Here is a 15,064-nt window from a genome sequence, read left to right as displayed (position 1 = left end):
TCGTCTTACTCTTACCTATTGCTCTCCGATCTCTTCAATCTTCTATGTTGTTAGGGCTTCACTGCGATTTCAGCCACGACCTTTAACCATCATCGTCCCTGCCATTTCACCCTCTATTTATCAATGTAAATTTTCTGATTTTTCTGTCTGATTTTATCTTATTTATGATGAAATCTTCAGCATATCTTACAATCTTCAAAAACATTATTCATTTGTATTGATTTAAATATTTTTAGATCCACAATCTGAGACAAAGGAGGAATTAAAGTTGAAGGAAAATCAGGTATGTTGTTAATTATTAATACATAATTTTATGTATGTAACTTAATTGTCTCATAGATATGGGGAGTGATTAGGTGTTTTTATTATAGCATACTATATGTATATATATGTATGTGTAATTATTTATGAATGATTTTTAAGATGGAGCAAAGCTCACAATCACCATCTGTTGCAACTCTACTTTTATGATGTTTTGATTCAGGTGAATTACTTATTTATTATTGTTAGTTCTTATTTTTTTTCTCTTTCAAAGTATTACAATCTAGTATAAGATAGCTCAACAAGTACATTTGAAATTGTTGAACCTTGAATAGCTTACTAAAAGAACCAATTTTGAATAGGGTAGCATTAGTTCTGTTCTTTGTCAGATTGGAAGTCCATTTTCAAGTTTAAGAATAGATTTTGCTTCTGTTTTGGGTCTGATATTTGGATGAAGAAATGGCCAATTCCTTCCCAAAGTTACTTTAATGATGTCATATTCATTAGATTGCTAGCTATATAAGATTGTGTATATGGGGTAATAATCTAAGTACATTGCTCATCAAGTGCCAATCAAAATCAATGCTGCTGTCTTTGGTTTGTGATGTTATAAATATATTTAGTTCTTTGATTTCTATGTGTATAACATCTAACCTTTTAAAGTGCAAATATTTTTTCCTTTTTTAGCAGAGGGGTAACAAAAAACCTGATGGTTAAAGCATACAAACAAGAGTATACATACAGGCACCCATGGGAGCGGGTAACTTCTGCATCTTGGCGAAAATTTGCTGACCCTGAGAACAAACGAATCTTATCCCATATCCTTGAAGTTGATACACTCAATTACAAGCTTGACTCTGATTCTGGAAAGCTTTACACCACTCGTGCTATCACTATCCATGCTCCTGGACCGTGGTTTGTTCGCAAAATCATCGGCCAGGATATCTGTCATTGTAAGGACCGTCGGAAACCATCTATTTCTCCATTGGAATGATATTGTCCGCTTTGGGCCAAGCCCTCACGGATTTGTATTTGGGCACCTTCCCAAAAGGCCTCATTCCAATGGAGATAGTGTTCATCCTTATATACCCAAGATCCTTCCCATTTCTAGCCAATGTGGGACTTTGGATGTACACCCAACAATCCTCCCCTCAAACTAAGGACCACTTTGCCCCCCCTTAGACGATTATAGATCTAAACTTGAATCCCTCGATTCCAACACTCAAGATCCCCTTGAGTAAGCTAGATGAATCCCTTCACCAGCAAGATTCGAAATCCCTTCGAATACAAGAATCCCTCGATTCAACCACTCAAGATCCCCTTGAGTAAGCTAGATGAATCCCTTCACCAGCAAGATTCGAAATCCCTTCGAACCAGATCTAAACCTCCGACGACTCTAGCAAGCTTCACCTTCTTTTTGTTTGGAAATCCGGGGATACATTCACATGGCTAATTTTGAGATTTGGCTCTGATACCACTTGTTCGAACTAAAGCTCACGACTACCAAACCATCTTTGATAAACAGAGGCTTTAGAGGCATCAACAAAGCATTGTACAGAGGCTGGGTCGACAGTTGATATAGGTGCTTTGGGAAGTTAAGATTTTTTAGAGCCTCTAGACGACTGTTTGGGAGATGAGTCTGTAGAGGGTACTGGAATGGGTTTGGTCTTGGATTTCTTTTCAGGTGGTTGATACGTGGTATCACGGGAGGACTTTCGTTTTGGTTGAACTCTTTCACTGGTTGGGGAAGGAATAGAAACCTTAGATGGAGGACGAGGGGGTCCTACAGGTTTTGATGGAGGTTGTAGACACGATGAAGAACGAGTGACTCGTTTTGACACAGATGAAGGAGGTGACGACAGAGAAGGACTAACCTTTTTAGTCAGGGGAGGAGCCTTACCTAGAAACGTACGAGGTTTCTAACTGACTGGGGGTGAGGGCGGAGACGGAGTCGACTCAGGATTCGAATAATGGTTCTTACAGTCATTGTGTTGAATCAATCGTTGTAGATGGTCATTCACGGTCGATGCAATTGACCACTCGTAATATCAGCCTTCAGAAGTTCATAGAAGTGCAGGAGAAGATTCAGTATGATCCCCATCCAGATAATCCAGATAGTTGGACGATGTGTCGACAGGAGACTAGCATTCAGATTAAGCCTTTGTCGGCATTGGCATCAATGGCGGAGAAGGTGGAACAGCGATGTGCGGAGAGATTTGTGCAAAATAGTGCCAAGGGTAGAGAGGTTATGGAGAGGATCTGTAAGTATCTCGAGGCCGAGTCGGGCGGTATTTCTCTTTGACTCTAAGCAAAACGAATTTTGTATCTTTCATGATTTGAGAAATAGCAAAATAATAGAGTTTACTTGTTTCTTTTGTGTTAATAATAAGAGTCGTCTTCTAATTTTCTGAATGGACATTTCAAACCCCATGAGCAGCCTAAGAAATGGTCTTGGAAAAATTTAAGAATGGCATTATTTTCATTTTTTGTTAATTGTTATTCTATGATGAGTTACTTTAACTTAATTTAATTCGATGCTTAACTTAATAGTGATTCCAAAATTGGATGTGGACCAAGAAATCATAATCCCATGTGTTTGTCTTAAATTGCTTTTGTCTTTGATTAAATTAATCTGTTTCATTTGAGTTCATATTTTAGGATCGAGAGCATAGGAAACAAGTGTGTTGTGTTTTTGTACAATATTAAAAAAAAGTAATTTGCGGCGTAAATATTTAAGTTTAACTTTCGATTGTAGATAATACTTAAGTTATATTTTTAAAATGTCTGTAGGTACTTGGTTATTAAATGTCAAGACATTATTCCCATGTCATTTTTTTTATTGGTATATTTATATTAATTTTTAAATAAAAAATAAACATTTAATAATTTATACCAATCAGGAATTATCACATGACAATTTAAGAGTCAAGTACTTATAGAAGTTTCAGAATTATAACTTAGGTATTATTACAACTAACAATTAAATTTAGTATTTATTTACAACCGAAAATTAAATTTAAGTATTTATACCGCAAATTACTCTATTAAGAATTTGAAAAGGGAGTTGGAATAGAAAGGAAAATGAGATAATTATTAAGATACAATACAATAATACATGGCCCTTCAAGCAAAAGAGTAATTACCTTAATTTTTTACGGTAATAATATTTAAGTTATATATTTGAAATTTCGTTGGTACTTAATTGCAAATTGTTAAATTAATGGTCACATGGCAATCCATCATTAGTCTAGGTCATTAAATTTTTATTTAAAAATTAATTTAAATATACCAATAAGAAAATGATATGGTTGGGGTTGTGTTGCTATTGCAATTCAATTTTTGCTATTACGATTAGTCTTATCTATGTGACATGATTTTGAGTGTTTTAGTGTTGTTTGTGTGACATGCTTTTGTTTTGTTTGTTTCGTTGTTGGTTTTTTTTTTGTTCTTTGATGACTCACCATCAAATCGCTATTAGTGGTTGAAAATAACAAGTTCTCTACGACTGAAGGGGTTGTTAGTAGTCCAATTACGTACTTTGCACAATAGTTGAGTGCTCAACCTCAATAAACTTGCTGCAAAAAATTTTATTGTTGTATCCTTTGAGTTATAGATGAAACTGAATATAGATGTTGTTAAGGTTAACTGTGATGCTGCAATCTCTTTAATCAGATTTGTTTTTTAGTTTTTTTTTTTGTTAAATTGTTTAAGAATTAGACGGTTAATTGTTTGATTCATTTTTTAAATTTTAATCTTGATCGTATCTCTAAATTATGGGGTATTATTTTAACTGATTGCTATTTTTTTTTTTAGAAAAATAGATTGCTATTTATAAATTTGTATGATTTTTTTAAAAATAAATAAATAAATAAAAGAGAGCACAGAAGTCACGTGGAAATGACTATCATTTTAAATTATGGTAAATAGCGGCATACGTACTTAAAGTTTTAAGTTTATAAGTGGCATAAACTCAATGTTTATTTTTAGCGGTATAAGTATCCAATATTCGTAAAACTGTAATTTTCTTCTAGTTTTATCAGTACAGACTCCGTTTTGAATTTATTAAAAGAACATTTAAAAGTAACTGATACTACATGTTTCTGTCTAGACCCAATACTCTAGAATTTGGACCTTATATGCGGTCTGTTTAAAAAATAATAGAGTTTGTACTAACAAAATTAGAGAAAAATTACAATTTTACAAATATTGGGTACTTATGCCGCTAGAAATAAATATTGAGATTATGACACTTACAAACTTAAAATTTTGAGTAATTATGTAGCTATTTACCTTTAAATTAATTTCACACGAGTGCATTGACCCTTTATGCCTTAAGAATTAAGATAAAAAAGAAGAAGACCCATTTCTGTTTAGCCAAGCCCTAAAATTCTCAATCCTTTTCAGTTTGAAGTTTGAAGCTTTAAGCCTTCATTCTTGTCAAAATTTATGCAGCTCCATCATCATTCTCATTCATGTAAGGATTAACTAATCACACTTTTGCTTCTTTCTTTTTGTATATGCTCAAATTTACTTCCGTAACTCCTTGACAGATTTCTCTTTATGCTAATTTTCGTTATCCAATTTGGGCTGATTTCAGCTTATTATGGATAATGAGGGCGTGAAGAAAAGGGCTAAAACCACATCATCATCATCATCAATGGTGGCTGGTGATGATGATGACAGAATTTCGAAATTACCTGATTCAGTGATCATTCACATTCTATCATTTCTCCCAACTGAAGATGTGGTTCAGACATGCATTCTTTCTAAGCGTTGGAAGCTCATTTGGTATTCTATTCCCACTATCTCTTTCTCCTATAATATTGAATTGAAACAAGACCAGCAAAAGTTTTATACTTATATGAAAAAATATTTGAAACACCGGAAGAAAGCTATGGATAATATCACTGATTTAGTCATAACTAGTTTTAATCTTAAGATAAATGATTTCTATCAAAGAAGTAAAGCTGGTCTCTTAGATAAATGGTTAGCTTTTTGCAGTTGAGAATAAGGTCAAGGAATTACATCTTAAGATAGGCCTAGGGAAAAAGAGAATGTTTATGTACTACCCTGAGTACTACTACTGCTTACCCAAAGTAGTAGACAATGCAACATATTTGACAGTTTTGGAGTTAGATGGGGTAGAGTTGGACACTTCTTGTTCATTTAGTTTTCCGTCTTTGAAAATTTTGTCATTGGAAGAAATTCACCAAGCAGATACTTCAAAAGATAATGTGGATGTGGTGTTTAAGTTTTTGTTGGGTTGTCCTTGTCTTGAGAAATTGCGGTTACATAATTATGAATTCTTGCGCGGTGATGGTAAGCTCCCACTGCAAAGTTTAGGCCTTAAGTTCTTGGAACTGAAAAGAACAGATAATCAGGATGATTTACGAATTGAAGCTATAAATCTTGAATCTTTAGTAATAAGTGGTGATTCTGCAGACAATGTAAATCTCTCTGCTTGCAAGAAAATTAGAAATCTCTCATTTGATGATACTGGTGATATTTTCGAGCTATCATTAAATGCTCTTATTTCTAATTATCCTCTTCTTGAGAATTTGACTTTGAGATTCAAGTATACAAATGATGAACATCTCAAAATCTCGGGTCAATGCTTGAAATTTTTCAATTTTAAGAATCTTTGCTGTAAACCGTGCAATATTACAATTGAATCAGCTCCTAAATTAGGATACTTTTGTTATGAAGGTTATCTTGATCTAAGCATATTGATAGAGCCATCTAATTCCTTGAGTGGAAAAATTGTGATTTGTGAGGGATACAATGATGGATATAATGGCTATGATAGTATTTGGTTTACAGATATGCTGAATTTTCTTTTGAATCTCAATTGCTCTTGGAATGCGATTAGCCTACATGTTAAAGAATATGAGGTACTTTTATTATGTTTTTATTTTATTTGACTGTGGCCTTCTTTAAATGTCATATTATTGATCTATTTGCCATATATTATGTGATATGTTTATATGTTCCCATGAAGGCTCTCATTTGGCCAGAAAAATTGAAGAGGGTGTGTCGTTCTCCATTGCTTAATTGGAAGCATCTCAAAGTTATTACTAATTATGGTAATCCTGAAAGAATATCGGATTTGAAGGAGTCGTTGACGTGGATTCGCCTTCTTTAGAAACACTGTCTATTAATGAAAAACGTATATTTTAGTTTAAGAATGACTGTCGTTTTTTAGTTTTAGAAAATGGTACTGTTTTCCGTTATGAGATTCTGTTTATTTTATTAGTAGCCTTGTACTGATGATGAACTTGACTACTTTTACTTTACATATGAATGAGGTCAACTGGTTGATATTGTCTTACTCATTAATTATTATTCTATGATGAGTATAACATATTACAGTAGAACTTCTATTTAAGAATACTCTATTCAAGAATAACCTACTAATTTGTTATAAAAAAATCAAGTCCCGATTTAGGCGAGTTATAAATAAGAATAATCTCTAAATTGTAATTAGTTATACATTTTTTAAGTCTCGTATTAACAAAGTATACCTATATATAAGAATAATTACATCTTAATAAAATATATACATGTATTTTGTAAATTTATTTATGTAAAATTAATAATTTTATTTTAAATTATAATACATGTATGAAATTATATTTACTTTAAAATATTTCTATTATGATATAGTATTAATGATTATTTATTGTTATTATTATTACATTGATAATTTTTAGTTTTTTAATTTTTTTTTTTAGTGTAACTCTATTTAGTTATAATATCCCAATTAGAATATAATTTACTTAGTCCAAAGTGTATTCTTGGATAGAGGTTCTGCTGTAGTATAAAGAAGAGAACAATTGGCATAATCTATGGATTCTCATTCCTGAGCAAGGGGAAATAAGTCTTCACAAAATAAAAGTGAGGGAAGAAATGAATTTAAGGCAACCGATAAACCTTTTATATTGTTCAACTGTCTCTTCTTGTTTTTGTAAGGAACTCCTGAAGATGTAAAACAAGAAAATTTCTGGAATATGTACAGGAGACGCCTTTGCCTTCGATTTATGGTGAGATCATCCCTTTTCTGCTAAGCCAAGTAAGGTATTATCATGCTATACTTCTGTCTAGGTGTGATGAGAATTATTAAAATTTCTGTTTATTTGATCCAAAGTTTTGATTGATGATCATTGGTAGTATTAGTCTCTGTATTTGTATGAGTTTATGCTAGAAATTCGTACCTAGAGGAATAACTCTTGGATCTTATGAATGTGCTGGTCAAAACAATAATCTGATCCTGTGACCTTCACTTTGATTAAGATTATCATCAGACCTAATGTCTTGTTGTTGGGCAACAGAGTGTATATAAGAACTTATACATACATTATTTGTATAAGTGAAAGTGTTTCTTTAATACATAAAATTACAAAAAAAGCATTGATTTCATAATAAAATATGAAAAAGATGTGATGGATTGAATTCTAGAATACCAGCTATTTGGGATATTTTGGAAGTTATTTGCTATAGTTTTTGGGAAGAAAAGATTTGAATTAAATATATTATGAACACATTCAATTAGCTTGAATAATAGCTTATGACAGCAAAATTATTGGTTTTTATAGATTAACGAATTGAAACTTTCTGGTGATTCTCTGTGCAGTTAAGCTATGATCATATGGCGGTAACCTCTACATTAGCGTCGGGCGCCCGCGTTATGTTCTAGTTTCTAGGTTGTTACAGTGCTCCGCATTATGCTCTATTTTCTAGGTTGTTACAGTGTTGTTGCTGGTCTTCGAGCTGCCAAGGACATAGCCGAAGCCTGAAAACAACCCTTGAACCCGACTCTTGTTAAATACTTTTTTTTTTTTTTTTTGAAATTAAAACGTGCATTGATAGATAAAATTAGACCTCACGGTCATTACAAAAGATGTTTACTGGAATAAAGGATACATATAAACAACCATACTGATTGTGGGTAAAAGTCCACTTTGCCACATTATGAGTTATAAATTTACAAGTTTTACCAATACTAGAAAATAAACAACTAACAAACTAAGGAGATATTCTTTAGCAAAAGGCAGAGTAGTTCATAATCTCTCTTTTAGCCTCCATGCTATTGAGAATATTGATCACTGTTTTAGAGTTGCTCTCCACAATAATGAAATTGCAACTTTTAACTTTTGCCATGTCTAGTCCCAAACAACATGTAACTGTCTCGCCACAAAGAGCATCAGAAAAATCTAATTTTGCTGTGCTTACCGAAGCCAACTCACTTTCGTTTTTGGCTCCCACAAGACTTTTTCTCAACTCAACTTGTTTTGTATCATGATTTTTACAGGCTCACACCATGGAGAGCTATAAAGATTGTTATTTCTTTTCTTGTTTGTTTAGGGGTTCTAGCTAAATATTTAATAATAAGAACAAAAAAGATATAAATAAGAGCTTATAATATTGCATAATAATTAAATATATTACATTATATAAATTATATGAATAGACGTAATTATAGTATAATACGTATGTATTAATTATAAGCACAAGTATATGTATATATGTTTATCTACGCATATAAATATAAATATATATATAAATAATAGAATATACAAATTTAAGTAATTCGACAGGATGTTATTTATCTATGTCTGCAGTAGCATTTAAACTATGATTATGTTTTATTAATAAATAAAAATTTATAGATTTAAGAATTATTTTTAATGTGTGTATAGTGGTCTCAGTTGAAATGGTGTCTAAATAGGTATTTTGGTAAATAAAATAGTATTAATGTAACCTTGTTTGTGTAAAAAAAAAAAAAAAAGAAAAGAAAAAGAAAAACAAAACAAAACAAACAAAGAGTGTATAAAAAGCATGCTTGTATGCCGGAGGGTATGGAACGAGCTATTATATGTTGTTATATGAAATTAGAGTCTTGAATACAAGCATGCTTATTATACTTTAAAGTCTTGAATACAAGCATGCTTATTATACTTTAAAGTTTATAAGCAGCCTGTGTTGAGGAAAAAGAAAGAGATAATGTTTTGAAGATGATCAGACAGACTTGATGGGATTAGATGTCTTTTTTTCTATTTTCTTATTTTTGTTCGTTCTTAACTAACAGTTTAGGTGAATATATATATAGAAGTAGCTTATCGTGCATCCCTAAAGTAAAACCTTATTTTTGTAAATCTAAGTGTCGACCGTCTTTTTACATTATACATTTATACCTAAATTAAAATGTAAATCTTTGTGCGACTACTATTTATACTATTACGTATTTAAAGGTATCTACTAAAAAATAGTGCTACTAAAACATGCAAGCTATCTATATATAGATTTTACAAAAAAACTAAAGCAAGTGCATAAAAAAAGGGGACGTATAGTTCATTCTAGTGTATAAGAAGGCCAATTCATTTTTTGTATGGTCATGTTACGTTTACTTAAGATAGTTTGCAAAATTTTGAGAAATTAAAAAAAAATAATACGCCAAAAATAAGGTTCAAACAGTATGTTGCATGTGTTACTCTTTTATTTTATTGTGTGAATCATATTGTTTGAACCTTATTTTTTATATTGTAAATTATTTTGAAATTTGTAAAATTTTGTAAAATATCTTAAATAATTATAACATGTAAGAATGTGAAAAAAGTTGGACAATTTTTTTTTTTTCTGAATTTCGAAATAGTGGGGTGCATTAGTGCACTCTTTTTTTGGGGTGTACATTATAGAATAATCTTATAATTTTATTGGATTAGTAAAAAAAAACTATTTACACTCTAAAAATTTCTAAGAACATCTTTTTTTAATAATTTTATTTTATATAAAATTTATATTTTTAATTATACTATGTTTTTTTAACTTTTTTCTTTCAATTTAAATTCTTAAAAAAATATACCTGACGAAAAAAAATAAAATAAAAAATTATATAATTTTTTTTTAGAAAAAAAAAATATAAGGTGTTTCTACAATACACCCTATCAAAATGGATGTACTGATGCAAGCCTAACTGTTTCGGTATCTATAAGAATTTTTTAGTTTAAATTTTTTTCATAGTCGTGTACGTTATAGTTATTTAAGACATCTTACAAAATTTTGAGAAATTTGAAATAATTAACAATATAGAAATCAATGTTTAAACCGTCTATTTCACACGCGTATAAAATAAAAAAGTCACGCGTGCAAGAGACTCTTTGAACACTATTTTCGACGTGTTAAATTTTTTCCAATTTATCAAAATTTTGTCAGATGTCTTAAATAAGTATAATGTATATGATCATAAAAAAAAAATTGAACAAAGTAGTTTTTTATTACAGAAATAGATAAGGGTGCATCGATACACCCATTGTAAGAGGGTTTATTGTAGAATTTTTCAAAAATATATGTACATGATATAGAGAAAAATAAGTAAATTAAATTAAAGTGGGTGATTCTACGCACACCCTTAAATGGGATGTACTGATACAACCTTAACTTGTTTCGGCATCCAGAAAAAAATTTTAGTCTAAACTTTTTTCATATTCATGTATGCTATAGCTATTTAAGATAACCTACAAAATTTTGAGAAATTCCGAATAATTTATAATATAGAAAATAATGTTCAAACAATCTATTTTCCATGCGTATAATATAAAATAGTAACGCGTGCAATACACTGTTTGAACGTAGTTTTCGGCGTGTTAAACTTTTCCAAATTTCTTAAAATTTTACAGGATGTCATAAATAACTATAACGTACATGACCATGAGAAAAAATTTGACTTAAAAATTATTTCGGGTGCTAAAACATATAAGGGTACATCAATGTGTCCATTTTAAGGGGGTGCATTGTAGAATTTCTCAATTAAAATAAGTATTCACATTAATATAAAATATGGTGATTCAACAATGCACCCCTTTAAAAGAGATGTACTGATGCACCCTCTACTTGTTTCGGCATTCAGAAAAAAAATTTAGTCTTTTTTTTTCATATTCATGTACGTTATAGCTATTTAAGATATTCTACAAAATTTAGAGAAATTCAGAAAAATTTACAATATATAAAAAAATATTCAAATAGTCTATTTTACACGGGTATAAAATAAAATAGTCACGCGTATAACACACTGCTTGAACTTAATTTTTGGCGTGTTAAACTTTTTCGAATTTTTTAAAATTTTACAGGATGTCTTAAAATAAGTATAATTTACATGACATGAGAAAAAATTTGACTAAAAAATTATTTTGAATATTAAAATAGATAGAAATGTATCGATTTATTCCCATTAAGGTACATTATAGAATTTCTCTATAATTTAGAAAAAAAAAATTAAAAAAATATTAGAAGTAATTTTTTAAAAATTATTTATTATTATTATTTTTTAATAATGAGGTTTACTTATTGGTGAAAAGCCCTAAATCTCAGTCCTTTGAACTTTGAAGCTCTAAGCCCTAAATCTGCATCATCATCATCATCATCATCATCATCATCATCATCATCATCATCATCTTCATCCATGTAAGGATTAACTAATCATCTTTTACTTCTTTCTTTTTGTATATAATATACAATGTATATGCTCAAATTTACCAACTATTTAAAATCAAGTATTGTATGAAATTAATTGATATTTATGTTAATTTTGGTTCTCTTAATGTTCACAATCCAATTTTGATCGATTTCAGCTTATAATGGATGATAATGGCTGGAAGAAAAGGGCTAAAAGTACATCAATGGTGGGTGGTGAAGACAGAATTTCGAAACTTACTGATTCAGTGATCTTACACATTCTATCGTTTCTCCCAACTGATCAAGTGGTTAAAACATGCATTCTTTCGAAACGTTGGAAGCTCATCTGGTATGCAGTCCCCACACTCTTTTTCTCCAATGATATTGCCAGTGAACTCGAATGGAAACAGAGTCGACAAAAGTTTTATAGTTATGTGGATAAGTATTTGAAACACCGAAAGAAAGCTATGTATTATATTGTTGATTCAGTCATAACTAGTTTTGATCTTGACATGTATGATTTCTATCAAAGAAGTAAAGCTGGTATATTAGATAAATGGTTAGCTTTTGCAATTGAGAATAAGGTCAAGGAATTACATCTTAGGATAGGCCTAGAGAGAAAGAATAATAGGTTCTATCCTGAGTACTACTGCTTACCCAAAGTTGTAGAGAATGGAACATATTTGACTGTTTTGGAGTTGAAGTGTTTAGAATTGGATTCTTCTCATTCATTTAGTTTTCCATTTTTAAAAGCTTTGTCATTGGAAGAAATTCAGCAATCAGATAAAGCAAAAGATGATGTTGTGTTTAAGTTTTTGTTGGGTTGTCGTTGTCTTGAGAAATTGCGGTTACATAAGTATGAATTCTTGCGCAGTGGTGATAAGATTCCGCTGCAAAGTTTAAGCCTTAAGTTCTTGGAACTGACATATACAACAAATCTAGATGGCTTGCAAGTTGAAGCCATAAATCTTGAATCTTTGGTAATAACATGTCGATTCCCGAGTAATATAGATTTCTCTGCTTGCAAGAAAATTAGAAATCTCTCATTTGATGGTACTGTTTTGGTTTTCGATGCTATTAAGCCGCCATCGTTAAATGCTCTTATTTCTTATTATCCTCTTCTTGAGAATTTGACTTTGACATTCAGACCTAAACAATATGAAAAACATCTTAGAATCTCGAGTCAACAGTTGAAAAGTTTCAGTTTTAAGAATTGTCACTTTGAACCGTGCAATATTACAATTGAATCAGTTCCAAAGTTATCATACTTTTGTTATGAAGGTTATATCGATCTAACCATATCAATAGAGTCATCTAATTCCTTGAGTGGAAAAATTGTGATTTGTAAGGAAGATTATGATGCAGCCTGGTATATTGATATGTTGAATTTTCTTTTGAATCTCAATTGCTCTTGGAATACTATTAGCCTACATGTTGAAGAATGCGAGGTACTTGTATTGTGTTTTAATTTTATTTGATTTTGTGGCCTTATTTCAATGCTGTATATTAATCTATTTACTGTTTGTGAAGTAATATGTTTATATGTTTGCAATGCATGAAGGCTCTCATTTGGCCCGAAAAGTTCACGAGGGTATGTCGTTCTCCATTGCTCAATTGGAAGCATCTCAAAGTTATTACTAAATGTAATAATCCTGAAATAATATCAGATTTGAAGGACTCGTTGATTTGGATTTCACCATCCTTAGAAACATTGTCTATTAACAAAATGCAGATATTTTAGTTGCTTTAAAATATTTAAGAATGACTATCTTTTATTAGTTTTAGATTAGAAAATGGTACCGTAGTCCTTTATGAGATTATGTTTATTTTATTAGTAGCTTTGGATGATGAACTTGACTAGTTTACTTTGCAAAAGAATGAGATATTTCTTTCTTATATTTTACTGTGAACTAGTTGATATTGTCCTACTTATTGATGATATTGTTATATGAGCACCTGAAGAAATAGTCTTGGAATATTCTAAGGCTGCAGTATAAACACATTATTACATAATTGCAACAACTTGATACACAAATATAAAGAAGAGAACAATGGGCATGGCTTTTGTTCTTTTTTTACCTGTTATATTTATGTGTATGAATGAACTTTGGATAAGAAGATCATAGGCTGTTTATTGATATGTTTGTCTATGATGAGTTTCATATCGATTTGGGTTGGCAGCAACAATTCTCAATTCTCATAACAACACCAGTAGTATGTACCACAAACACAAAGATCCAGCTTCAGGTTGAGAATTGAGATTAGGCCACCATGCCTTAAGCTTGCTTAGTTCCACATGGACTCTGAATGAATTTTGACCATATCTAAATGAGATATAAAGATCTCATTATTTTTTTTTTAAAGATCTCATTAGAATGATAAATTGTTTAGTTTTTTAATTAATTTAGTAAGTTTTTAATTATTTTTGAAGTTATTAGCTTTATTTTATTGTAATTTTATAATTTTTATGTGATTTTATAATTATTTTGTAATAATATGTTATGTGTTATATATTTGTAATATTATTTTATTTTTTTAATAAATTTAGGCATTTTATATAAATGTATACATTTTCTTAAATAATTATAAAAAATGTGCAAAAAACACAATTTTAAAAATTTACACATTTGAAAACATATTTACAAAAATTCATACAAATTCTTAATTAAATTATAATAGATATATTAATGAGTCAACTTATTATATTTAGAATTGTATAACTATTTTTATGATTAATTTAGATAGTATTAATGAGTAAGCCTACTAATTACATAAAATTGTAAATTAATAATTACAAAACATAATAAGATACTAATAATAAACAATAAAATTTGTATTTGTCATACAAATCACGTCATATATTTTTAAAATTCAAAACATATATAATCATAATTTTTTTTAATTAACTATGTCCAATATCATTATTAGCTGATTTTTAAAAATCTTAATTTCCACTTATCTACAATTTATATTTTATTTTTTTCTAATTAATTAATATTTGAAATTTATAAAGTTATGTTTGTTTATTTATTTTTTAATGTAAGAATTGTTTCTCAATAAATAAATTCGTTCACTAACTCATTAGAAAATAATCAACATATAGAAACAATAGAAAAAAATATATATTTATTTTAGTATAGTATAAATATTAGATATGTCTATTTTTATGTTTACAATTATAATGAACATATCAATAATATAAAATATTTTGTATGTATATATGTGTTTATTTTATTTTCTATTAGTTAAACATATTAATTTAATAAATAAAATAATAATATTCACATATGTTTATTATATTACTCTATCTGTGTCATGTTTATTTTTTAGTAATTTTTTATAAAATAAATAATAT

General features: G+C 29.6%; 3 protein-coding genes across 7 annotated transcripts; all 3 read left to right on the top strand.

Moving 5' to 3' along the window:
* The first annotated feature begins 201 nt into the window (after positions 1 to 201).
* Positions 202 to 2,832, top strand: LOC115720833 (uncharacterized). Of its 3 annotated transcripts, XM_061110230.1 has the most exons (3): positions 300 to 484; positions 949 to 1,208; positions 2,244 to 2,832. In XM_061110230.1, exons 2-3 carry the CDS (start codon positions 971 to 973, stop codon positions 2,561 to 2,563), a joined length of 558 nt encoding a protein of 185 aa, XP_060966213.1. In that variant the 5' UTR covers positions 300 to 484; positions 949 to 970; the 3' UTR covers positions 2,564 to 2,832. The 3 variants fall into 3 exon arrangements, 1 of the variants encoding a protein (XP_060966213.1); XR_009686162.1 differs by lacking the exons at positions 300 to 484; positions 2,244 to 2,832 and adding an exon at positions 202 to 283 and having other exon boundaries at positions 949 to 1,081; XR_009686161.1 differs by lacking the exons at positions 300 to 484; positions 2,244 to 2,832 and adding an exon at positions 237 to 283 and having other exon boundaries at positions 952 to 1,208.
* Positions 2,833 to 4,588: 1,756 nt separating this feature from the next.
* Positions 4,589 to 13,656, top strand: LOC115718411 (uncharacterized). 2 transcript variants are annotated; one of them, XR_009686160.1, is made up of 4 exons: positions 4,589 to 4,735; positions 4,859 to 6,152; positions 6,260 to 6,566; positions 13,592 to 13,656. XR_009686160.1 is itself a non-coding variant. In XM_030647188.2 (3 exons), exons 2-3 carry the CDS (start codon positions 5,316 to 5,318, stop codon positions 6,401 to 6,403), a joined length of 981 nt encoding a protein of 326 aa, XP_030503048.2. In that variant the 5' UTR covers positions 4,603 to 4,735; positions 4,812 to 5,315; the 3' UTR covers positions 6,404 to 6,511. The 2 variants fall into 2 exon arrangements, 1 of the variants encoding a protein (XP_030503048.2); XM_030647188.2 differs by lacking the exon at positions 13,592 to 13,656 and having other exon boundaries at positions 4,603 to 4,735; positions 4,812 to 6,152; positions 6,260 to 6,511.
* On the top strand, positions 11,591 to 13,607 carry LOC115718510 (putative F-box protein At3g44060). 2 transcript variants are annotated; one of them, XM_061110228.1, is made up of 4 exons: positions 11,591 to 11,676; positions 11,710 to 11,718; positions 11,886 to 13,157; positions 13,271 to 13,607. In XM_061110228.1, exons 3-4 carry the CDS (start codon positions 11,892 to 11,894, stop codon positions 13,448 to 13,450), a joined length of 1,446 nt encoding a protein of 481 aa, XP_060966211.1. In that variant the 5' UTR covers positions 11,591 to 11,676; positions 11,710 to 11,718; positions 11,886 to 11,891; the 3' UTR covers positions 13,451 to 13,607. The 2 variants fall into 2 exon arrangements, with proteins under 2 accessions (XP_060966211.1, XP_060966212.1); XM_061110229.1 differs by having other exon boundaries at positions 11,592 to 11,679.
* Positions 13,657 to 15,064: the final 1,408 nt, after the last annotated feature.

The sequence above is a fragment of the Cannabis sativa genome, chromosome 2, assembly GCF_029168945.1.
Source record: "Cannabis sativa cultivar Pink pepper isolate KNU-18-1 chromosome 2, ASM2916894v1, whole genome shotgun sequence".
Taxonomy (NCBI): domain Eukaryota; kingdom Viridiplantae; phylum Streptophyta; class Magnoliopsida; order Rosales; family Cannabaceae; genus Cannabis; species Cannabis sativa.
This window is presented reverse-complemented; position numbering and strand designations above follow the sequence as displayed.